At 40.8% G+C, this 26,972-nt stretch overlaps 1 protein-coding gene across 1 annotated transcript; it reads left to right on the forward strand.

The window, feature by feature from the left end:
- The first annotated feature begins 5,122 nt into the window (after positions 1-5,122).
- Positions 5,123-15,979, forward strand: LOC135564724 (cytochrome P450 2K1-like). Its single transcript, XM_065010624.1, has 4 exons — positions 5,123-5,746; positions 5,999-6,216; positions 6,966-7,128; positions 10,800-15,979. Exons 2-4 carry the CDS (start codon positions 6,178-6,180, stop codon positions 10,829-10,831), a joined length of 234 nt encoding a protein of 77 aa, XP_064866696.1. The 5' UTR covers positions 5,123-5,746; positions 5,999-6,177; the 3' UTR covers positions 10,832-15,979.
- Positions 15,980-26,972: the final 10,993 nt, after the last annotated feature.

Genomic DNA, 26,972 nt, shown 5'->3' on the forward strand with positions numbered 1-26,972 from the left:
CAAAGTACAGATCGATCCTTGATGAAAACCTGCTCCAGAACCCTCAGGACCTCTGACTGGGGCAAAGTTTCAACTTCCAACAGGACTACGAGCCGAAGCACACAGCCAAGACAGCACAGGAGTGGCTTTGGGACAAGTCTCAATGTCCTTGAGTGGCCGAGCCAGAGCCCGGACTTGAACCCAATCTAACATCTCTGGAGAGACCTGAAAATAGCTGTACAGCAACGCTCCCCATCCAACCTGACAGTGCTTGAGAGGATCTTCAGAGAAGAATGGGAGAAACTCCAAAAATACAGGTGTTCCAAGCTTGTAGCGTCATACCCAAGAAGACTCGAGGCTGTAATCTCTGCCAAAGGTGCTTCAACAAAGTACTGAGTACAGGGTCTGAATACTTATGTAAATGTGATATTTACGTTTTTAATATTTAAAGGGGAGCGAGGAGAAAATATTTTCTGAACCTGTTTTTGTTTTGTCATTATGGGGTATTGTGTGTAGATTGAGGGGGAAAAAACGATTTAATCCATTTTAGAATGAGGCTGTAACGTAACAAAATGTGGAAAAAGTTAAGGGGTCTGAATACTTTCCGAAGGCACCGCATATTTATATTGACTATGTTTCCAGTAGTAATAATAAAGAAAATTTGACTTGTTTTTCAGTGTTGGAGGCCACATTTTATATGTGAATAATTAAAACATGCACACAGTGGACCTTAGATAAGTTTGTAGACTTTATACACTCAAATAAGAATATCTACAAGACCTGGAGTTAAGACTGTGCTGAAATCGGATATTGTTATTGCACACAAAGTCTATTGTAGATAACAAATTAATGAAAAATTCCTGCTGCATGTGCAGGCTAGGTAAGATTAAGAATGCTGCACTTTATATAAAGTGGTCTTATTTCTCAGATGCTGTATAATGAAAAGAACAGCTCCATTTGAAAATGTAGACTAATATTTAATTTAACCCAGTGGGATTATCAGGGCTGTATTTACTAGGAACCATACAAAAGTAAACGGGCCAAAACTGGGCAGAACTAACATGAATTTGTCCAATAAGAAACACTTGTTTTCCTTGCAAAACATTTTCCATTTAACCTGATTTCACTAAATAAATTATATTATTTGAAAATGCAATTGACTATTCACCCTTTAATAAAAAATACTTTAAACAAAACAATTATGCGGAAGCATTGCAAAATTCTCCAAATAGTTTAAATGAGAGAGGAATGGAAATGTTTGTTGCTAATAGTAGCCAAGTTACAATAAAAGTGTATTAACTTTTCTACACGAGTGCCTTTATATTTTTAAAGGGTTTGCTAATGCTTATGCTACTAGAATCTTTGTTGCTTGTTTAACTGTTCATCACCATTTCAAAGAGCACCTATCATCTGACATAGATTGCCAAAGAGGCGCTCCTCCTCTGTTTTGTTAAATAGATAATTATTAGATGTGGTAATGATCTGTAGGAACTATACTGTTTAAACCTGCTAGAATTAGTCAGAATTTATTTCTGGATACCTAGCCACTCCTCATCTGCTAAACCTGAACCCTATAGAAGGCGGGGTCTACTTATAGTTGATGTCGGAAGTTTACAAACACCTTAGTCAAATACATTTGAACTCAGTTTCTCACAATTCCTGACATTTAATCCTAGTAAAAATTCCCTGTCTTAGGTCAGTTAGGATCACAACTTTATTTTACGAATGTGAAATGTCAGAATAATAGTAGAGTTATTTATTTCAGTTTTTATTTCTTTCATCACATTCCCAGTGGGTCAGAAGTGTACATACAAATCAAATCAAATTACATTTTATTTGTCACATACACATGGTTAGCAGATGTTAATGCGAGTGTAGCGAAATGCTTGTGCTTCTAGTTCCGACAATGCAGTGATAACCAACAAGTAATCTAACTAACAATTCCAAAACTACTGTCTTATACACACTGTAAGGGGATAAAGAATATGTACATAAGGATATATGAATGAGTGATGGTACAGAGCAGCATACAGTAGATGGTATCGAGTACAGTATATACATATGAGATGAGTATGTAGACAAAGTAAACAAAGTGGCATAGTTAAAGTGGCTAGTGATACATGTATTACATAAGGATGCAGTCGATGATGTAGAGTACAGTATATACGTATGCATATGAGATGAATAATGTAGGGTAAGTAACATTATATAAGGTAGCATTGTTTAAAGTGGCTAGTGATATATTTACATCATTTCCCATCAATTCCCATTATTAAAGTGGCTGGAGTTGGGTCAGTGTCAATGACAGTGTGCTGGCAGCAGCCACTCAATGTTAGTGGTGGCTGTTTAACAGTCTGATGGCCTTGAGATAGAAGCTGTTTTTCAGTCTCTCGGTCCCAGCTTTGATGCACCTGTACTGACCTCGCCTTCTGGATGATAGCGGGGTGAACAGGCAGTGGTTCGGGTGGTTGATGTCCTTGATGATCTTTATGGCCTTCCTGTAACATCGGGTGGTGTAGGGTAGGTAGTTTGCCCCCGGTGATGCGTTGTGCAGACCTCACTACCCTCTGGAGAGCCTTACGGTTGAGGGCGGAGCAGTTGCCGTACCAGGCGGTGATACAGCCCGCCAGGATGCTCTCGATTGTGCATCTGTAGAAGTTTGTGAGTGCTTTTGGTGACAAGCCAAATTTCTTCAGCCTCCTGAGGTTGAAGAGGCGCTGCTGCGCCTTCTTCACGACGCTGTCAGTGTGAGTGGACCAATTCAGTTTGTCTGTGATGTGTATGCCGAGGAACTTAAAACTTGCTACCCTCTCCACTACTGTTCCATCGATGTGGATAGGGGGGTGTTCCCTCTGCTGTTTCCTGAAGTCCACAATCATCTCCTTAGTTTTGTTGACGTTGAGTGTGAGGTTATTTTCCTGACACCACACTCCGAGGGCCCTCACCTCCTCCCTGTAGGCCGTCTCGTCGTTGTTGGTAATCAAGCCTACCACTGTTGTGTCGTCCGCAAACTTGATGATTGAGTTGGAGGCGTGCGTGGCCACGCAGTCGTGGGTGAACAGGGAGTACAGGAGAGGGCTCAGAACGCACCCTTGTGGGGCCCCCGTGTTGAGGATCAGCGGGGAGGAGATGTTGTTGCCTACCCTCACCACCTGGGGGCGGCCCGTCAGGAAGTCCAGTACCCAGTTGCACAGGGCGGGGTCGAGACCCAGGGTCTCGAGCTTGATGACGAGCTTGGAGGGTACTATGGTGTTGAATGCCGAGCTGTAGTCGATGAACAGCATTCTCACACAGGTATTCCTCTTGTCCAGGTGGGTTAGGGCAGTGTGCAGCGTGGTTGAGATTGCATCGTCTGTGGACCTATTTGGGCGGTAAGCAAATTGGAGTGGGTCTAGGGTGTCAGGTAGGGTGGAGGTGATATGGTCCTTGACTAGTCTCTCAAAGCACTTCATGATGACGGAAGTGAGTGCTACGGGGCGGTAGTCGTTTAGCTCAGTTACCTTAGCTTTCTTGGGAACAGGAACAATGGTGGCCCTCTTGAAGTATGTGGGAACAGCAGACTGGTATAGGGATTGATTGAATATGTCCGTAAACACACCGGCCAGCTGGTCTGCGCATGCTCTGAGGGCGCGGCTGGGGATGCCGTCTGGGCCTGCAGCCTTGCGAGGGTTAACACGTTTAAATGTCTTACTCACCTCGGCTGCAGTGAAGGAGAGACCGCATGTTTTCATTGCAGGCCGTGTCAGTGGCACTGTATTGTCCTCAAAGCGGGGAAAAAAAGTTATTTAGTCTGCCTGGGAGCAAGACATCCTGGTCCGTGACTGGGCTGGGTTTCTTCTTGTAGTCCGTGATTGACTGTAGACCCTGCCACATGCCTCTTGTGTCTGAGCCGTTGAATTGACACTCAATTAGTATTTGGTAGCATTGCCTTTAAATAGCTTAACTTGGGCCAAACATGTCGGGTAGCCTTCCACAAGCTTCCCACAATTAATTGGGTGAATTTTGGTCCATTCCTCCTGACAGAGCTGGTGTAACTGAGTCAGGTTTGTTAGCCTCCTTGCTCACCCACACTTTTTCAGTTCTGCCAACCAAATTTCCATATGATTGAGGTCAGGGCTTTGTGATGGCCACTCCAATACCTTGACTTTGTTGTCCTTAAGCAATTTTGCCACGACTTTGGAAGTTTGCTTGGGGTCATTGTCCATTTGGAAGACCCATTTGCGACCAAGCTTTAACTTCCTGACTGATGTCATGAGATGTTGCTTCAATATATCCACATCAATTTCCTTCCTCATGCAGCCATCTATTTTGTGAAGTGCACCAGTCCCTCCTGCAGCAAAGCACCTCCACAACATGATGCTGCCACCTCCTTGCTTCACGGTTTGGATGGTGTTCTTCGGCTTGCAAGCCTCCCCCTTTTTCCTCCAAACATAACAATGGTCATTATGGGCAAACAGTTCTATTTTTGTTTCATCAGACCAGAGGACATTTCTTCAAAAAGTATGATATGCAGTTGCAAACCGTAGCCTGACTTTTTTTATGGCGGTTTTGGAGCAGTGGCTTCTTCCTTGCTGAGTGGCCTTTCAGGTTATGTCGATATAGGACTCGTCTTACTGTGGATTGAGATACTTTTGTACCTGTTTCATCTAGCATCTTCACAAGGTCCTTTACTGTTGTTCTGGGATTGATTTGCACTTTTCACACCAAAGTACGTTCATCTCTAGGAGACAGAACACACCTTCTTCCTGAGCGGTATGATGGCTGTGTGGTCCCATGGTGTTTATACTTGCGTACTATTGTTTGTACAGATGAATGTGGTACCTTCAGGCATTTGTAAATTGCTGACTTGTGGAGGAACCAGACTTGTGGAGGTCTACAATTTTTTTTCTGAGGTCTTGGCTGATTTCTTTTAATTTTCCCACAATGTCAAGCAAAGAGGCACTGAGTTTGAAGGTAGTCCTTGAAGTACATCCACAGGAAAACCTCCAATTGACTAAAATGATGTCAGTTAGCTTATGTTAGTGTTTAAATATTGGAGAGTTGAGACCAAATCATGGACGCTGGACAGAGTGGATTTCAGTTTTAACAAAAGACAGTTTTAATGAGTCAAAGATATCTTGTCCCGCAGTTTTACGTGCACGGATCTAGTTCATATAACTCGGCAAGGAGTCATGTGAAAAAGAGGCCTTATACAAAGGTTACATTCATTTTTATACATATAATAAAGTAGGTGGAGTCTTGTCGTTTTGGTCTTCTGACTGGTCACAAAGAGTTGGAGGCGGGCCTTGCTCTAGCCAGAGCGGGCCCCATTGGTGCATAGCAGAGTCTTGTTCTCTGAGCTCCCTGACCAGATAGAGATGGGGGGTAAGGTGTGTGTGTTCATGCAAGAAGGTATTTGTGTGTCAGGAAATCTGATACAGGAGAGCAGAGGGGGTCGGTTTTATGGCTGGGTGTATGTGTTCTTGCGATGGAATGTATTTGTTTCCTGGGGTGGTAAGACAACAGAGCTGAGGGGATAGTGTTAGGGGGGGTAGTTTTATTGCAGGGAGAGTGACCTGGTTCCTGTTTTAGCAGGGGTACGTGAAATGACTTGAGTCAGGCGGATTAGCTTAGCGCTGTATAATATATAAGCTATGTGTATGAATATTTATATAACACTTATCAGAAGCTTCTAAAGGCATGACAATTTTCTGGAATGTTCCAAGCTGTTTAAAGGCACAGTCAACTGAGTGTATGTACACTTCTGACCCACTGGAATTGTGATACAGTGAGTATAAGTGAAATGATATGTCTGTAAACAATTGTTGGAAAAATGACTTGTGTCATGCACAAAGAACATTACCTAACCGACTTGCCAAAACTATAGTTTGTTAACAAGAAATTGGTGGAGTGATTGAAAAATGAGTTTTAATGACTCCAAGCTAAGTGTATGTAGACTTCTGACTTCAACTGTATGTAAGACAGTCATTATGTTGGGCACTCACTTTTCCCAATTCCACATCACTGTCTGATCTTACAGCACTGCTTGTGGAGATCCATGGCTCTTATGGGAGGTCTTCTCCTCCAGGCTCCCAGCACGGTGACACTGCTGGGGGCTGTTCTGTTTCTGCTGGTCCTCTACCTCTTCTTCTCTGGTTCCAGCTCTGAGGAACAGGGAAGGAGCCTCCAGGACCGAGGCCGCTGCCCCTGCTTGGCAATATGCTGGACCTCAAGAAGCCCTATCACTCTCTCTGTGAGGTAAGATGAAGTCCTGCATTGCTTTTAGAAAAACCATGTTGAGGTTGTTGATATAATCTGAGGGATGTTATCTGTTTTATCTCACTTATCTATCTTCTTGCTATTTCCCAGGTTTGAAAAGTTCAGTAAGCAAACTGATGAATGAACTCTGGCACATTGTATATGCTTTTAGCTCGTTACTGTTGTTTAATGGTCTATTTTGTAGTGTATTTCAATAGATATGTCCTGTCCAAGTAGCCTGGTCCCAGATCTGTTTTTTTTATGGGACCAGGCTATGGCCAAAATACTTTGTGACGGTGACCGAAGCAGTGCAAGGAAAGAGATGAGAGGCCACGTTAGACTGTTGAGATGCTCCCTAGGAGTATCCCTTCGGGATCTTGTTGACAAAGCAGACCTGGGTTCAAATACATAGTGTATTTAAGTATTTGTATTTGACACTTTTCTGTGTTTTTGAGTATTTTTTAATACACAGCCAAAAACAACTACTTAAAAAAAAGACAAGTAATTGTAAACGCATACATTCCAAACATATTTCCATTTAGGAATTTTGTCTAAATACTAAATGTTTTTGAAAGTAATTCAAATACATTGAATAGTATTTGAAACCAGGTCTGACCTCAATTGTAAACCACTTTCTTCACGCTATTTCTTGATTGATACATGTGATGTCCAGTTTTGTGCTTATTCATAGATCATTACGAGACATAACTGAGTCTATGGTGTACTTTATGTAAACTTTATCTGTCCAGCTCTCCAAGAAATATGGTTCCATCTTCACGGTTCACTTTGGACCCAAGAAAGTGGTTGTTCTGGCAGGATACAAGACGGTCAAGCAGGTGCTGGTCAACCAGGCAGAGGACTTTGGGGACAGGGACATCACTCCTGTGTTCTATGATATAAACCAAGGACATGGTAATGATATTTGACTCTTATTCTGGCTATGTCACATTCGTAAAGGGATAGTTCACCCAAATTGCAACATGTCTTATTTGTTTCATTACCTTGTAAGCTGTCTATGAACAAGCTAAGACTGTCACATCCTGATCTTTCTCACCTGTTTATGTGATTGTCTCCACGCCCCTCCAGGTGTCGCCCATCTCCCCATTATCCCCTGTGTATTTATATGTGTGTTCTCTGTTTGTCTGTTGCCAGTTCGTTTTGTTCATCAAACCTACCAGCTTTTCCCCCCTTGCTCCTGTCTTCTCATAATTCCTGTTTTCTAGTTTTCCCGTTTTGACGTTTCTGCCTGCCTTGACCCTGAGCCTGTCTGCCGTCCTGTACATTTGCCCCCCTATTCTGGATTAACAACCTCTGCCTGACCTGACCCTGAGCCCGCCTGCCTGACCATGTTCGAATTAATATACTTTTGTTACTTCAACTTTTTTGTTGGTTTACCACTGCTAAGGCCTCTCTTAGGCACGACGTGAAGCGCAGTGCTTGTATACAGCCCTTATCCGTGGTATATTGGCCATATACCACAAAATCCAGAGGCGCCTTGTTGGTGTTATAAACTGGTTACCAACATAACTAGAACAGTTAACATCCCATTGGGCACAGACGTCAAATCAACGTCTATACGACGTTGGTTCGACACAATTTCATTAAAATGTTGTGGAAACAACGTTGATTCAACCAGTGTGTGCCCAGTGGGATGTATGCATATGACTGGATGCCAGCTGAGGGAGGATAGAACTAGAGTTTCCTCTGTATCAGTAGAATCACATGTAAACTCAGACTCAAACACTAAAACAGTTCCTCAAGTTGATTTAAAAGAATGTGTTGATTATCTGTTTTGTTTGCTTTGTTTGTTCTTTTCAAAATTCTATCTCCGATAAGCTACACAGGAAAGGGCTAAAAAATAGCCCATATTAATATATGCAGCTTTGGAAATAAGGTTAATGAAATCAATATCTTGCTAACAATTGGCTCAGCGTCGTTCGGGTTTGGCCGGGGCAGGCCATCATTGTAAATAAGAATTTGTTCTTAACTGACTTGTCTACTTAAATAAAGGTTACATTTAAAAAATATATATATAATAATTATTGATAAACATACAACTGTTAAAAACATGACTCCATGAATTGATGAGGAATTGAAAAACGGTATGGTTGAGAGATGTGGCAAAGGGAGTGGCTAATAAGTCTGGCTGCACATCTGACTGGCCGACGTACTGCAAATTAAATGTAACTAAACTCAACAAAAGAAACTGTCTTATGAAGCCAAGATCAATGATATAAAGAACGATGACATTTTTTTTGAGTACTTTAAATTAAATTATGGGCAGAAAGAAAAGTACAAGTTCATTTTTCATCGAATGAGATTGCATAGTTATCACAAAACCATTTGATGTTGGCAATTATTTATATGATTACTTCATTGACAGTGTGCAAACTTAGGCAGAAAATGCCAACAATGAACAATAAGCCATCATATTCATGCATAAAAAAACAAATCATGAAAGAAAATTATTGTAAGTTTGAAATTTGTAATGTTTGTGTGGGAGAGGTGGAAAAAGTATTGTTATCGATCAAACTTAGATGGAAAGCTACTGAGGATGGTAGCTGACTCTATAGCCACTCCTATCTGTCATATCTTTAATCTGAGCCTAGAGAAAAGTGTTTGTCCACAGGCCTGGAGGGAAGCCAAAGTAATTCCGCTAATAGCCAACCTATCATCTTACTACCAGCTCTTAGGAAACTGTTGGATACATTTGTGTTTGACGAAATACAATGCCTTTTCACTGTAAACAAATTAACAACAGATTGTCAGCGTACTTATAGAGAAGGGCACTCAACCTTTACTACACTGACACAAATGACTGATGATTGGTTGAAAGAAATGTATAATAAAAAGATTGTGGGAGCTACGCTGTTAGATTTCAGTGCAGCCTTTAATATTAGTGACCATAACGTGTTGAAAAATCCTATGTGTCATGGCTTTCCAACCTCTGCCGTATTGTGGATTCAGAACTATCTATCTAATAGAACCCAAGGGGTTTTCTTTAATGGAAGCTTCTCTAATGTTAAACATGTAAAGTGTGGTGTACTGCATGGCAGCTCTCTTGGCCCTCTACTCTTTTCTATTTTTACCAATGACCTGCCACTGGCATTAAACAGTGCCTGTGTGTCATTGTATGCTGATGATTCAACCCTATACCCGTCCGCAAACATAGCTAGTAAAATCACTGTAATCCTAAACAAAGAGTTGCAATCAGATTTAGAATGGGTGGCCAGAAATGTGGTACAAATCATTCCCTAAGCTCATAACACCAGCTGAATCTGGTAATTAATGGTGTGGCTGTTTAGCAAATTGGGGAGATTAAATTACTTGGTGTTACCTCAGATTGTAAACTGTCATGGTAAAAACATATTCATATGCAATGGTTGTATAGATGGGGAGAGGTCTGTCCATAATAAAGAGATGCTCTACTTTTTTGACACCACACTCCACAAAGCAAGTCCTGCAGGCACTAGTTTGAACTTTTCTTGATTATTGTCCAGTCAAAAGAAGGGCCTAGTTAAGCTGCCCAGAACAGTGGCACATTTAACAATTCATTGTAATCAGAGGGCTAATATAAATAATATGCATGCCAGTCTCTCTTGGCTAAGAGTTGAGGAAAGACCGACTGCATTATTTATTGTTTTTATGAGAAACATTCATGTGTTGGAAATTCCAAATTGTTTGCAAAGTCAATTTACACACAGCACTGACACACACACTTAAGGCGTCCCCATGCTTCCCATCTGAAACACTTCGGAACCATTCGTGCAGATATTATGACGACATTGTGACATTTTTATTCGTTTTGACAAGTTTGTTCATGCTCCCAAAATATTTACTCAGGGACAGTCGAAGTTCGAGAGCCAAAGTCTATGTCCCTTCGTCGGTCATTGGTCAACAGTAGGGATTATTCAATTAAGTGTTTGTTGTCATTCTGCACCAAACATCTTAGGTAGATGTAAAAAATTGCGCGACTAAGATCTCCACTGTGAAAACTGTAAAAAATGTATAACACATTTCTTGAGATTAATTCTGTTTTCTGGCTACGGGCGTCTCAAGATGGACAAACAGTACTTTTACCACTTTTTCTAGTTTTTCATGCGAGCACACTCGTTTAGTTCTCCTAGCCAAGATCGGCTAGAACAAAGTCGAACCGAAGCATGCGGAATCCTTTACTCCAGCCCAGAACAAATTCAAGGAATCTTACGCAGAGCCATGATTACTTGGAACTCCCTTCCATCTCATATAGTGCATGTGAACAGCAAACTTGGTTTCAAAAAAACAAATGAAGTAACACCTCACGGCACAACAACTCTCCCCGTGACGAGTAACTGGTAGTTGCACAAAGGCACACTACATGTTAATGTTTTTAAATGTATGTAAATTATACGGTCATTTGTCTGTCATGTATTTTTTATTGTTATGTGTTGGACCCCAGTAAGACTACCTGTCGTAGTTGACGTCGGCAAATGGGGATCCTAATAAAATCTCAAATCAAATCAAATCTGTGAATAACTAAAACAGCTCCTTAAAGTAAATGTTCCACATAATTCATATGTCATCTGCGTGTTTGTTTCTGTTAGGAATCTGGCCATATGGATTCTCTCTACCATGACAACAACCTGACATTTAGTGTTGGTAACCTGTTTGGTGCTGGTACCGACACCACCGGGACAACCCTGCACAGGGGTCTGCTGCTAATGGCCAAGTACCCCCCATATTCAGGGTAAGTCTTGATATAAACACAAACGCACACACACACATATTCACTGAGCCAAAACACTGAGGCACTCATGATGTTACAAGTTGTAAACATTGGCAAATGGCTAACTTGAAGCAGAGGTTATGAAACTAGTGTAGGATGGCTGGGTTAATAAAGTTAAACATTAACTCAGGTTTATAAGTTTCACTGCAGTAACTCCAAATCCTTTCTGTCTCAGACCGGGTCCTGGAGGAGATCAGCAGGGTTATAGGAAGTCGTCAGCCCTTAGCAGAGGACAATCTACACACAATACCCCATATTTTGTAAAGTTCTACTGAGCAATATCGATGCAACACTTTGTTATGAATGAGTGAGATGCAGATTCTGCATGAAGTCTTCATACCTCCAGGGTTTGCTTTCGGACGAGGAATGAGTCAACAAAGCCTCTACACATATGAGGGTTCAGAGTCTCCTTCAGGCCCCTCACCAGCTCTGTCACCAGCATCTTCATATCAGCAACATTTTTCTTCAGCCGCGTCAGGTTCTTAATCCACGGACCCAACCAGGGAAACATGTTGTACATATATACAGAGATACAGGTAGAATATGCATAAAACTCTATTTTAATATCTGCTTAAATAACTGACTTAAAACATTATTACATATAACAACATATTATACACACCAGATATGTAACGATGTGCGCTGAGAGTTGGGAAGCAAGTTCAGGGAGTCAGTGTTTAAATAAATAAAAGCAACACAAAACAAGAAACACGAACAATAAACAGACTTAAAACTGGAACAGAAACAATAATGCCTGGGGAAAAACCCAAAGTGAGTGACGTGTATATATATATATATATATATATATATAGGGAAGGTAATCAGGGAGGTGATGGAGTGAGGGGGGGCTGATGATGCGCTGGTGCGCCCGTAACGATGGTGACAAGATAACTATAGCTATATATTAAATATATACATATATATTAAATTACAAGTACATTTTATAAATAAACTAAATGAAATACATATGTAATTATATTTTATGTATAAGTAGTCTAGAGGTTAGACCATCGGGCCAGTAACCGCAAGTTCGCTGGTGCAGGGACCGACGCTGGAGTAGAGAAGCAGGTACAGGGAGTCAACATTTAATGAGGAACAGACATGGAACAGGACACGAGCAGCATCAGAACCGGGTAATACACAGACGTAAGACAATCAATGCAGCAGTGAGGAACAGAGCAGGGAACTAACACATATAGGGGAGGTAATAAACAGGTGATTGAGTCCAGGTGAGTCCAATAAATCGCTGTTGCACGTTTCGCTGGAAGGCAGGTGTGTGTAATGATGGTGGCAGGAGTGCGTAATGCAGGGCAGCCTGGCGCCCTCTAGCACCAGGGGGGAAGAGCGGGGGCAGGTGTGACAGCTGGTTCGAGCACTCAACACTACTTTGCTCCAGAAGTGCTGTACTACTATGGCTGACCCTGTAAAACAACACATTTCACTGCACATATCTGGTGTCTGTGACAATAAAACACACACACACATATACAGTCGTGGCCAAATGTTTTGAGAATGACACAAATATGAATTTTCACAAAGTTCGCTGCTTCAGTGTCTTTAGATAGTTACTATAGAATACTGAAGTATAATTACAAGCATTTCATATTACATAAAATTGATGCAATAGTCAATATTTGCAGTGTTGACCCTTCTTTTTCAAGACCTGTGCAATCCGTCCAGGCATGCTGTCAATTAACTTCTGGGCCACATCCTGACTGATGGCAGCCCATTCTTACATAATCAATGCTTGGAATTTGTGGGGTTTTGTTTGTCTACCCGCCTCTTGAGGATTGACCACAAGTACTCAATGGAATTAAGGTCTGGGGAGTTTCTTGGCCATGGACCCAAAATATCAATGTTTTGTTACCCAAGCCACTTAGTTACCACTTTTGCCTTATGGCAAGGTGCTCCATCATGCTGGAAAAGGCATTGTTCATCACCAAACTGTTCCTGGATGGTTGGGAGAAGTTGCTCTCGTGGTGTGAGTGAGCCCACTCCCTTGGCTGAGAAGCAACCCCACACATGAATGGTCTCAGGATGCTTTACTGTTGGCATGACACAGGACTGATGGTAGCGCTCACCTTGTCTTCTCTGGACAAGCTTTTTTCCGGATGCCCTAAACAATCGGAAAGGGGATTCATCAGAGAAAATGACTTTACCCCAGTCCTCAGCAGTCCAATCCCTGTACCTTTTTCAGAATATCAGTCTGTCCCTGATGTTTTTCATGGAGAGAAGTGGCTTCTTTGCTGCCCTTCTTGACACCAGGCCATCCTCCAAAAGTCTTCGCCTCACTGTGCGTGCAGATGCACTCACACCTGCCTGCTGCCATTCCTGACCAAGCTCTGTACTGGTGGTGCCCCGATCCCGCAGCTGAATCAACTTTAGGAGATGGTCCTGGCGCTTTCTGGACTTTCTTGTGCTCCCTGAAGCCTTCTTCACAAGAATTGAACCGCTCTCCTTGAAGTTCTTGATGATCCGATAAATGGTTGATTTATGTGCAATCTTACTGGCAGCTATATCCTTGCATGTGAAGTCCTTTTAGTGCAAAGCAATGATGACTGCACGTGTTTCCTTGCAGGTAACCATGGTTGACAGAGGAAGAACCATGATTCCAAGCACCACCCTCCTTTTGATGCTTCCAGTCTGTTATTCAAACTCAATCAGCATGACAGAGGGATCTCCAGCCTTGTCCTCGTCAACACTCACACCTGTGTTAACGAGAGAATCACTGACATGATGTCAGCTGGTCCTTTTGTGGCAGGGCTGAAGTGCAGTAAAATGTTTTTGGGGGATTCAGTTCATTTATATGGCGAAGAGGAACTTTGCAATTAATTGCAATTCATCTGATTGCTCTTCATAACATTCTGGAATATAAGCAAATTGCCATCATACAAACTGAGGCAGCAGACTGTGAAAATGAATATTTGTGTCTTTCTCAAAACTTTTGGCCACGACTGTATATATACACACACACACACACACACACACACACACACACACACACACACACACACACACACACACACACACATACACAGTGGGTTGGCAAATAATTCAGACAACTTGTCTTCTTGTACATTTTGTTACTTAACAGCCTTATTCTAAAATTGATTAAATAAAACAAATCCTCAGAAATCTACACACAATACCCCATAAATATCTGAAATCCCTTATTTACATTAGTATTCAAACCTTTTGCTATGAGACACAAAATTGAGTTCAGGTGCATCATGTTTCCATTGCTCATCCTTGAGATGTTTCTACAACTTGATTGGAGTCCATCTGTGGTCAATTCAATTGAATGGACATGATTTGGAAAGGCACAAACCTGTCTATATAAGGGCCCACAGTTTGCAGTTCATGTACCAAGTCATGAGGTCAAAGGAATTTGATCAAAGGATTTAGTCCGTAGAGTGCCGAGACAGGATTGTGTCGAGGCACAGATCTTGGGACGAGTACCAAAACATTTCTGCTACATTGAAGGTATACAAGAACACAGTGGCCTCCATCATTCATAAATGGAAGAAGTTTGGAACCACTAAGACTCTTACTAGAGCTGGCCACTTGGCCAAACTGAGTAATTGGCAGAGAAGGGCCTTGGTCACCTCCCTGACCAAGAACCCAATTGTCACTCTGACAGAGCTCTAGAGTTACTCTGTGGAGATGGGAGAACCTTCCAGGAGGACAACCATCTCTGCACCACTCCATCAATCAAGCCTTTATGGTAAACTGGCCCAATGGAAGCCACTCCTCAGTAAAAGGCACATGACAGCCCACTTGGAGTTTGCCAAAAGGCACCTATGACTCTCAGACCATGAGAAACAAGATTCTCTGGTCTGATGATACCAAGATTGCCATGAATGCCAAGCGATACGTCTGGAGGAAACCTGGCACCATCCCTACGTTGAAGCATGGTGATGGCAGCATCATGCTGTGGGGATGTTTTTCAGAGGCAGGGACTGGGAGACTAGTCAGGATCAAGGAAAAGATGAACGGAGCAAAGTACAGAGAGATCCTTGATGAAAACCTGCTCCAGAGAGCTCAGGACATCAGATTGGGGCGAACAATGACCCTAAGCAAACAGCCAAGACAACCTAGGAGTGGCTTCGGGACAAGTCTCTGAATATTCTTGAGTGGCCCAGCCAGAGCCCGGACTTGATCCCGATCAAACATCTCTGGAGGGACCTGAAAATAGCTGTGCAGCAACGCTCCCATCCAACCTGAAAAATCTTGAGAATTTGTTTATTTAAAAAATATATATTTTTAACCTTTATTTTACTAGGCAAGTCAGTTATGAACAAATTCTTATTTACAATGACAGCCTAGGAACAGTGGGTTAACTGCCTGTTCAGGGACAGAACGACAGATTTGTACCTTGACAGCTCGGGGGTTTGAACTTGCAACCTTCCGGTTACTAGTCCAACACTCTAACCACTAGGCTACCATGCTCCCCATATAACCTGACAGAGCTTGAGAGGATCTCCAGAGAAGAATGGGAGAAACACCCCAATACAGGTGTGCCATACCCAAAAAACTCAATGTCTGCCAAAGGTGCTTCAACAAAGTACTGAGTAAAGGGTCTGAATACTTACATAAATTGTATATTTCCATTTTTTTAATTTGTAATACATTTGCTAAAATAATGAAAATAAATGGGGCTTTTGTGGGGTATTGTCTGTAAATTGATGAGGGGAAAAAAACGATTTAATACATTTTAGTGGCTGTTTTTTATTTATTTTTTATTTCACCTTTATTTAACCAGGTAGGCTAGTTGAGAACAAGTTCTCATTTGCAACTGCGACCTGGCCAAGATAAAGCATAGCAGTGTGAACAGACAACACAGAGTTACACATGGAGTAAACAATTAACAAGTCAATAATACAGTAGAAAAAAGGAGAGTCTATATACATTGTGTGCAAAAGGCATGAGGAGGTAGGCGAATAATTACAATTTTGCAGATTAACACTGGAGTGATAAATGATCAGATGGTCATGTACAGGTAGAGATATTGGTGTGCAAAAGAGCATAAAATAAAATAAACAAAAACAGTATGGGGATGAGGTAGGTAAAAATGGGTGGGCTATTTACCGATAGACTATGTACAGCGGCAGCGATCGGTTAGCTGCTCAGATAGCAGATGTTTGAAGTTGGTGAGGGAGATAAAAGTCTCCAACTTCAGCGATTTTTGCAATTCGTTCCAGTCACAGGCAGCAGAGAACTGGAACGAAAGGCGGCCAAATGAGGTGTTGGCTTTAGGGATGATCAGTGAGATACACCTGCTGGAGCGCGTGTTACGGGTGGGTGTTGCCATGCTGTAACCTAACAAAATGTGGAAAAGTCAAGGGGCCTGAATACTTTCTATAGGCACTGTGTATATATGTGAAATATGTCACGGCCTCCATCGAAGTTGGTCCCTCTCCTTGTTTGGGCGGCGTTCGGTGAAGTCACCGACCTTCTAGCCATCGCTGATCCTCTTTTCAGTTTCCTTTGGTTTTGTCTTGTCTTGTATCACACAACATCCCATGCATAGTCCCATGGGATGTTGGCTATCAACAACAAGGTAACTCCTATGACTAATTGGGAATGGGACGCAAGCGTAGGATTGATCACCTTGTCGCTGGCCGCCTTTGGGGAGGGTGTATAGTGTGAAAGACCGAAACACCCTAGGAACCAAAGGTACACTACTGACGATGCGCTCCCCAAATTTCAGCAGGCTCACTGTTCATGAACTCTTGGAAGTGCTTGCACAAAGGATAGTAACATCTCATCCTGTGTTCTTGGAATCACACCTGGTTCCAATCCCATTCATTACATGTTGTGTATTTAACCCTCTGTTCCCCCTCATTTTCCTTGTCGGTGATTGTTTGTTTGTAAGCACTGTTCAAGATATGTTCTGGTGTGCGACGGATTTTGTACCCCATTTTGTACCCCCATATTTTGGTTTTCTGAGTTTTTGGGCACTTATTTAACTGCTTCGTTTATACCAAGTTCGATCTCCTGCGCCTGACTTCCCTGCCACCAGCACGCACCCTTACAATATATGTACCAGTCAAAAGTTTGGACCCACCTACTCATTCAAGGTTTCTTCTTTATTTGTACTATTTTCTACATTGTAGAATAATAGTGAAGATATCAACATTATGAAATAATGCATATGGAATCATTTAGTAACCAAAAGTGTTAAACAAATCAAAATATGTTATATTTGAGATTCTTCAAAGTAGCCATCCTTTGCCTTGATGACAGTTTTGCACACTCTTGGCATTCTCTCAACCAGTTTCATGGGCTAGTCACCTGGAATGCCTTTCAATTACCAGGTGTGCCTTGTTTAAAGTTTATTTGTTGAATTTATTTCCTTCTTAATGAGTTTGAGCTAATCAGTTGTGTTGTCACATGGTAGGTGTAGGAGTGGTAGGGTGGTATACAGAAGATAAACCTGGTAAAAGACCAAGTCCATATTATGGCAAGAACAGCTCATATAAGCAAAGAGACATGAAAGTCCATCATTACTTTAAGACATGAAGCTCAGTCATTCCGGGAAAATGTCAAGAACTTTGAAAGTCTCTTCAAGTGCAGTCGCAAAAACTCTCAAGCGCTATGATGAAACTGGCTCTCATGAGGACCAGCACAGGAAAGTAAGACCCCTAGTTACCTGTGCTGCAGAGGATAAGTTAATGAGAGTTAACTGCACTTCAGATTGCAGCCCAAATAAATGCTTCACAGAGTTCAAGTAACAGACACATCAACTGTTCAGAGGAGACTACGTGAATCAGGCCTTCATTGCTCCAAAGAAACCACTAGTAAAGGACACCAATTAGAAGAAGATAATTGCTTGGGCCAAGAAACACGAGCAATGGACATTAGACCTGTGGAAATCTGTCTTTTGGTCTGATGAGATCAAATTTGAGATTTTTGGTTCCAACCGCCGTGTCTTTGTGAGACACAGAGTAGGTGAATGGATGATCTCTGCATGTGTGGTTCCCACCTTGAAGCATGGAGGAGGAGGTGTGATGGTGTGGGGGTGCTTTGCTGAGGACAATGTCCGTGATTTCTTTATAGTTCAAGGAACACTTGACCAGCATGGCTACCACAGTATTCTGCTGCGATACGCCATCCCATCTGATTTGCTCTTAGTGGGACTATCATTTGTTTTTCAACAGGACCATGACCCAAAACACATCTCCAGGCTTTGTAAGGGCTATTTGACCAGGAAGGAGAGTGATGGAGTGCTCACCTGACCTTAACTCAATTGAGATTGATTGGGATGACCGCAGTGTGAATGAAAAGTAGCCAACAAGTGCTCAGCATATATGGGAACTCATTCAAGACTGTTGGAAAAGCATTCCAGGTGAAGCTGGTTGAGAGAATGATAAGAGTGTGCAAGCTGTCATTAAGGCAGCTTTGCACACTCTTGTCATGGCTACTTTGAAGAATCTCAAATATAATATATATTTTGATTTGTTTAACACTTTTTTGGTTACTACATTATTCCATATGTGTTATTTCATCGTTTTGATGTCTTCACTATTATTCTACAATGTAGAAAATAGTAAAAATAAAGAAAAAACATTGAATGAGTTGGTGTGTCCAAACTTTTGACTGGTACTGCATGTCGGTTGTTTTGCTTCAGGACGCTCACAGGCCTCACAAGACTCATCTAACGATCCCCCGGTACTAGCTGAAAAAAAAGCCTCCTTCACTCACACCGCCAAACTCACCCTTGTAAAACTGACTATCCTACTGATCCTCGACTTCGGCAATGTCATCTACAAAATAGCTTCCAATACTCTACTCAGCAAACTGGATGCAGGCTATCACAGTGCCATCCGTTTTGTTACCAAATCACCTTATACCACACACCACTGCAACCTGTATGCTCTAGTCGGCTGGCCCTAACTACATATTCGTCTCCAGGCCCACTGGCTCCAGGTCATCTATAAGTCTATGCTAGGTAAAGCTCCGCCTTATCTCAGTTCACTGGTCACGATAACAACACCCACCCGTAGCACACGTTCCAGCAGGTATATCTCACTGATCATCCCCAAAGCCAACACCTCATTTGGCCGCCTTTCCTTACAGTTCTCTGCTGCCAGTGACTGGAACGAAATGCAAAAATCGCTGAAGTTGGAGACTTTTATTTCCTTCACCAACTTTAAACATCAGCTATCTGAGCAGCTAAACAATTGCTGCAATGGTACATAGTCCATCTCTAAATAGCCCACCCAATCTACCTACCTCATCCCCATATTGTTTTTATTTAATTTTCTGCTCTTTTGCACACCAGTATCTCTACTTGCACATCATCATCTGCTCATTTATCACTCCAGTGTTAATCTGCTAAATTGTAATTATTCGCTCCTGTGGCCTATTTATTGCCTACCTCCTCATGCCATTTGCATACACTGTATATAGACTTTATTTTTTTCTACTGTGTTATTGACTTGTTTATTGTGCTATTGGCTTGTTTATTGTTTACTCCATGTGTAACTCTGTGTTGTTGTCTGTGTCACACTGTTTTGCTTTATCTTGGCAAGGTCGCAGTTGTAAATGAGAACTTGTTCTCAACTAGCCTACCTGGTTTTAAATAAAGGTGAAATAATACAAATTTAAAAAATGAATGGAAGTAGAGTGCCTTCAGAAAGTATTCACACCCCTTGACTTTTTCCACATTGTTGTGTTACAGCCTGAATTTAAAATAGATTCAAATGAGAGTTTTTGTCACTTGCCTGCACACCCCATAATGTCAACATGGAATTATGTTTTCTATTTTTTTCATTTTTTCTTTTTTACAAATTAATTAAAATGGAAAGCTGAAATGTCTTGAGTTAGTAAGTATTCAACCCCTTTGCTTTGACAAGCTTAAATTTAAATTAAATAAGTTAATGAGTAAAACTTATTATGGCTGGGGGCAGTAATATCAATATATTAGCAACTGGGACTGAGGAGCAGGCCGTTCACTCTGGGCACCTCTGGGCACCTTATTCATCCAAGTAGTGGATTTTTTCTCAGGTTTATGGCCTGCTCCTCAGTCCCAGTTGCTAATATATTCATATTATTAGTACATTTGGATAGAAACCACTCTGAAGTTTCTAAAACTGATTGAATGGTGTATGTGGGTATAACAGAACTCATATGGCAGGCATAAACCTGAGAAAAAATCCAAACAGGAAGTGGGAAAACTGTTGGTCGATATTCAACTCAGTCCCTATCAAATACACAGTGGAATATGGGTCAAGTTGCACTTCCTAAGGCTTCCACTAGATGTCAACCGTCTTTAGAAACTTGAATGAGGCTTCTACTGTGATGTGGGGCTGAATGAGTAAGGTGTCTGGCAGAGAGCCATGGGCTGGTAATGCACATTTCACATGAGAGGTAGCTCCGTTCCATTGCTTTTCTACAGACAATGGAATTCTCCGGTTGGAACGTTATTGAAGATTTATGATAAAAACATCCTAAAGATTGATTCTATACTTAGTTTGAAATGTTTCTACGAACTGTAATATCACTTTCTGAACCTTTCGTCCGACTGGACCTGTACGAGCGTTTGAATTTGTGTACTAAACGCCCTAACAAAAGTAGCTATTTGGACCTAAATGTTGGACATTATCGAACAAATCAAACGTTTATTGTGGAACTAGGATTCCTGTGAGTGCATTCTGATGAAGATCATCAAAGGTAAGTGAATATTTATAATGTTCCTTCTGATTTCTGTTGACTCCAACATGGCGGATAAATGTATTTGTTTTCTGAGCGCCGTTCTCAGATTATTGCATGGTTTGCTTTTTCTGTAAAGCTTTTTTGAAATCTGACACAGCGGTTGTATTAATAAGGAGAAGTATAGCTATAATTCCATGTGTAACACTTGTATTTTCATCAACATTTATGAAGAGTATTTCTATAAAATCACTGGATGTTTTTGTAACTACTGAACATAACGCATCAATGTAAACTCAGATTTTTTAATATAAATATGAACTTTATAAAAAAAAACATACTTGTATTGTGTTACATGAAGTCCTATGAGTGTCATCTGATGAAGATCATCAAAGGTTAGTGATTAATTTTATCTCTTTGTGCTTTTTGTGAATCCTATCTTTGGCTGGAAAAATGGCTGTGTTTTTCTGTGGTTTGGTGGTGACCTAACATAATAGTTTGTGGTGCTTTCGCTGTAAAGCATTTTTGATATCAGACACTGTGGCTGGAATAACGAGAATTTTATCTTTGAAACGGTATAAGATACTTGTATGCTTGAGGAATTTTAATTGAGATTTTTGTTGTTTTGAATTTGTCACCCTGCATTTTCACTGGCTGTTGTCATATCGATCCTGTTAACGGGATTTCAGCCCTAAGATGTTGTTTAACAAGTCACCTAATAAGTTGCATGGACTCCCTCTGTGTTTAACATGAGTTTTCAATGACTACGTCATCTCTGTACCCCAGACACACAATAATCTGTAAGGTCCCTCAATCGAGCAGTGAATTTTAAACACAGATTCAACCACAAAGACCAGGGAGGTTTTCCAATGCCTCACAGAGAAGGGCACCTATTGGTAGATGGGTAAAAACCACCATGATGTTAGGAATTACACTTTGGATGTGTATCAATACACCCAGTAACAACAAAGATACACGCTTCTTTCCTAACTCAGTTGCCAGAGAGGAAGGAAACCACTCAAGAGATTTCAATGGTGACTTTAAAACAGTTACAGGGTTTAATGACTGACTATGAGAAAACTAAGGATGGATCAATAATATAGTAGTTACTCCACAATACTAACCTAATTGACAGAGTGAAAAGGAGAAAAAACCTGTTCAGAATAAAAAATATTCCAAAACATACATCCTGTTTGCAACAAGGCACTAAAGTAATACTGCATGTTTGCGGCAAATCCAATACAACACATTACTGAGTACCACTCTCGCTTTTCCACGGGCCATTCAGTTGTATAACTGACTAGGTATCCCCCTTTCCCCTTTCCATATTTTCAAGCATAGTGGTGGCTGTATCATATTATGGGTATGCTTTTAATCGTTAAGGACTGGGGAGTAATTCAGGATAAAACATTTATGGAATAGAACTAAGCAAAGGAGAAATCCTAAAGGAAAAACTGGTTCAGTCTGCTTTCCACTTGACACTGGGAGATGAATTAACCTAAAACACAAGGCCAAATCTAAACTGGAGTTCCTTACCAAGAAGATAGTGAATGTTCATGTGGACGAATTACATTTTTGACTTATATCTACTTGAAAATCTATGGCAAGACCTGAAAATGATTGTCTCGCAATGATCAACAACCAATTTGACATAGTTGAAGAATTCTTCTTAAGAATAATGTGTTAATGATGCACAATCCAGGTGTGGAAAGCCCTTAGAGACTTACCCAGAAAGACTGACAGCTGTAATCGCTGCCAAAGATGCTTCTACAAAGTATTGACTCAGGGGTGTGAATAGTTACAGCTGAAGTTTGCATACACTCAATTCGTTTTTGGTAGCATTGCCTTTAAATTGTTTAACTTGGGTAAAACGTTTTGGGTAGCCTTCCACAAGCTTCCCACAATAAGTTGGGTGAATTTTGGCCCATTCCTACTGACAGAGATGGTGTAACTGAGTCAAGGTTGTAGGCCTCCTGGCTCTCACACACTTTCAGTTCTGCCCACACATTTTCTATAGGATTGAGGTCAGGGCTTTGTGATGGCCACTCCAATACCTTGACTTTGTTGTCCTTAAGCCATTTTGCCACAACTTTGGAAGTATGCTTGGGGTCATTTTCCATTTGGAAGACCCATTTGAGACCAAGCTTTAACTTCCTGCCTGACTGATGTCTTGATGTTGCTTCAATATATCCACATAATTTCCTTTCCTCATGATGCCATCTATTTTGTGAAGTCCACCAGTCCCTCCTGCAGCAATGCACCCCCACAAAATGATGCTGCCACCCCCGTTCTTCACGGTTGGGATGGTGTTCTTCGGCTTGCAAGCTTCCCCCTTTTTCCTCCAAACATGACGATGTTCATTATGGCCAAACAGTTCTGTTTTTGTTTCATCAGACCAGAGGACATTTCTCCAAAAGTACAAACTTTGTCCACGTGTGCAGTTGTAAACCGTAGTCTGTTTTTTTTATGGTGGTTTTGGAGCAGTGGCTTCTTCCTTGCTGAGCGGCCTTTCAGTTTATGCCAATATAGGACTCGTTTTACTGGGGATATAGATACTTTTGTACCTGTTTCCTCCAGCATCTTTACAAGGTTCTCTGCTGTTGTTCTGGGATTGATTTGCACTTTTCACACCAAAGTACCTTCATCTCTAGGAGACAGAACGCGCCTCCTTCCTGAGCGGTATGATGGCTGCGTGGTCCCATGGTGTTTATACTTGCATACTATTGTTTGTACAGATGAATGTAGTAACTTCAGGTGTTTGGAAATTGCTCCCAATGATGAACCAGACTTGTGGAGGTCTACAATGGTTTTACTGAGGTCTTGGCTGATTTCTTTTAATTTTCCCATGATATCAAGCAAAGAGGCATTGACTTTGAAGGTAGGTCCTAGAAATACATCCACAGGTACACCTCCAATTGACTCAAATGATGTCCATTAGCCTATCAGAAGCTTCGAAAGCCATGACATCATTTTCTGGAATTGTGAAATAATCTGTCTGTAAACAATTGTTGGAAAAATTACTTGTGTCATGCACAAAGTAGATGTCCTAACCGATTTGCCAAAACTATAGTTTGTTAACAAGACATTGGTGGAGTGGTTGAATGTATGTAAATTCGATATTTCTATATTCATTTTCAATCAATTTGAAACATTTCTAAAATCATTGTGAGGTATTGTGAGTCGATGGATCAGAAAAACATCTAATAAATGTTGAATTCAGGCACAACAAAATGTGGAATAAGTAAAGGGTATGAATACTTTCTGAAGGCACTGTATATATGTACAAATAAATAAAACTAAATGTTCTGATCTTTATTATATCTCTCAGATATAGGACAGATCCAGCTTAGACAGGGTTTAGATTGTTTAGTGCCAAAAATAAGGTTAAATACCTGTAAAATATATATAAATATATATACTCTACTGGTTTTAGAACCTACTCATTCCTACTCATTCAAGGGTTTTTCTTTATTTTGACTATTTTCTACATTGAGGAATACACATTAAGAGGGAACGAAATTCCACAAATATACTTTAAAGAAGGCACACCTGTTATTTGAAAAGCATTCCAGGAAGGTGCAAAGCTGTCATCAAGGCAAAGGGTGGCTACTTTGAGGAATCTCAAATATAATATATATTTTGATTTGTTTAACACTTTTTTGGTTACTACCTGGTTCCATATGCGTTATTTCATAGTTTAAATGTCTTCACTATTATTTTACAAAGTAGAAAATTGTAAAAAAATAAATAAAGAGAAACCCTTGAATGAGTAGGTGTGTCCAAACTTTTGACCATTAGTGTATATGTTTCCTGATCTTTCTTATATCACTCAGATATAGGACAGACACTTCAGAACAAACTTCCTTTTGATTTTTGGGGGGACTATCTGTTGTTCCATGTTGTGAATCTGTTATTCAATGCATTTCTATGGGCTTATAGCAGTAAAGTCCACTAAAAAAGGGGTCTTAAAATTCTAAATCAAATAGCTAAATGATCCTTGGAATGACATTCTTAATATAATTCCATATGGCTTAGACCCCCCGGCTTAGGCAGGGCTTAGACTCTTATGGGTTAAATTATACAGTAATTTCACTTGTTTTAGTAGCTGATGTGTATAGTGTTGAGTCACCCGCATACATAGACACGCTGGCTTTACTCAGGTGTGAATGCTCTGAGAGTCTAAACCTACCTAACCAGTTTGAATATCAACCATCAGCAGACAATAAGTCAACTGAGAGCCTTTGAGATCAACCCCAGAAGCCTTTGCAAGGGTTAATTCTATCTTTTGATATCTGTATGATCAAGGCATATGATAGAGGTTTATCCTTGCTGTTAACCTACACTATATATTACATGACTGTTCCTGTAAGCACATAGCCGTGAGCGAAAATACTGTTCCAAAAAGTAACACACCTCCTCTATGCCATTTCTTCTCCAACTTCCCCCTCGGCTCTTTTGGGACAAGTTGGCTATTCACTTGCTGGTTAACAGGGAGCTATGTAGGATTAAGAACGGTCAATGATCACTGGGTCAGGTTCTACCAGACTTTACACCATATGTTAAATGACCCTGATTCATAACCCTCAGCAATCACACCTTTTTGACAGAAAGTAACCTTTGTTTCAACTCTTGTGTATTGTGCACTTTTGTGAGTTTTCAGAGTTTGGATGTAATCACCCAACCACGATGACAGCACATCGGAAGCCCATGATACAGCGGCAATTTATGAGGCAATATTGCAGAGGAGAGAGTTTGGACTCAATGTGTATTTCCACACTGGTTAGACCAGGAGGGTAGGCAACTACATTCAGCCGTAGGAAGATTTTTTTTTTTCTTGAGCAGATAGTCATTGGGCCGGAACATAATTGTTATCATTTGTACATTGACAGCAAGTAAGCCCAAACAGATATTATATTTCACAATACCATAATAATGTCATACTTTGATTACATTGAGACAGACCACATACATGTAACTGCCAAAAATAATGGAAACACAAGTACATGAGGGATACAAAGTATATTGAAAGCAGGTGCTTTCACACAGGTGTGGTTCCTACCCTCCTTAATCAAGCAATTAACATCTCATCATACTTAGGGTCATGTAAAAAATGCTGGGCGGGCCATTATTTTGGCTATCATGATTATACCCCTATAGGAAGACAATGCCCCTATCCACAATCAATGAATGGTTTGATGAGCATAAAAACAATATAAACCCTATGCCATGTCTGTCTCAGTCACCATATCTCAACCTGAGACTGTTTTCCACAGCCATAAATAAAACAACAAATGATGGAATTTCTCATGGAAGAAAAGAGTTCCAGACACTTGTGAAATCTATGCCAAAGTGCATTGAAGCTGTTTTAGCTCCTCATGGCCCAACACTGTATTAACCTCTTGAACCTATGGGGTCGCTGTGTCATTATTGGATAAAAAGACGTGCCCGTTTTAAGCGCAATATTCTGTCACGAAAAGATGCTCGACTATGCATGGAATTGACAGCCTTGGAAAGACAAAACTCTGACGTCTCCAAAACTGCAAAGATATTATCTGTGAGTGCCCCAGAACTAATGCAACAGGCGAAACCAAGATGAACTTTCATACAGGAAATGCCCCAGATTCTGAAGGCGCTGTGTTCCAATGTCTCCTTATATGGCTGTGAATGCGCCAGGAATGAGCCCGCGCTTTCTGTCTATTCCCCGAGGTGCATGTAGCATTGTGACGTGTTTGTAGGCATATCATTGGAAAATTGACCATAAGAGACTACATTTACTTGGTGTCCCGCCCGGTGTCCTGTGTGCGTAATCTGTAAGTCCATGCGCGTTCCATTTCTTCAGAAGAGAAAGTAAAAATCCATCGTGGCAGTTATCGTCGATAGATATGTGAAAAACACCTTGAGGATTGATTCTAAACATCGGTTTGCCATGTTTCTGTCGATATTATGGAGTTAATTTGGAAAAAAGTTTGCGTTTTAATGACTTATTATTATTTATTTTTTTCTTACCCAAACGTGATGAACAAAACGGAGCGATTAGTCGACACAAATAATATTCTTTGTAAAAACGGAACATTTGCTATCTAACAGAGTCTCCTCATTGAAAACATCTGAAGTTCTTCAAAGGTAAATTATTTTATTTGAATGCTTTTATGGTTTTTGTTGCATCCTGAATGCTAACGCTAAATGGTACGTTAGCCATCAATACTGTTACACAAATGCTTGTTTTGCAATGGTTGAGAAGCATATTTTGAAAATCTGAGATGACAGTGTTGTTAACAAAAGGCTAAGCTTGAGAACAAATAGATTCATTTCATTTCATTTGCGATTTTCATGAATA

This window comes from Oncorhynchus nerka, linkage group LG26 (genome assembly GCF_034236695.1).
Source record: "Oncorhynchus nerka isolate Pitt River linkage group LG26, Oner_Uvic_2.0, whole genome shotgun sequence".
Taxonomy (NCBI): Eukaryota; Metazoa; Chordata; class Actinopteri; order Salmoniformes; family Salmonidae; genus Oncorhynchus; species Oncorhynchus nerka.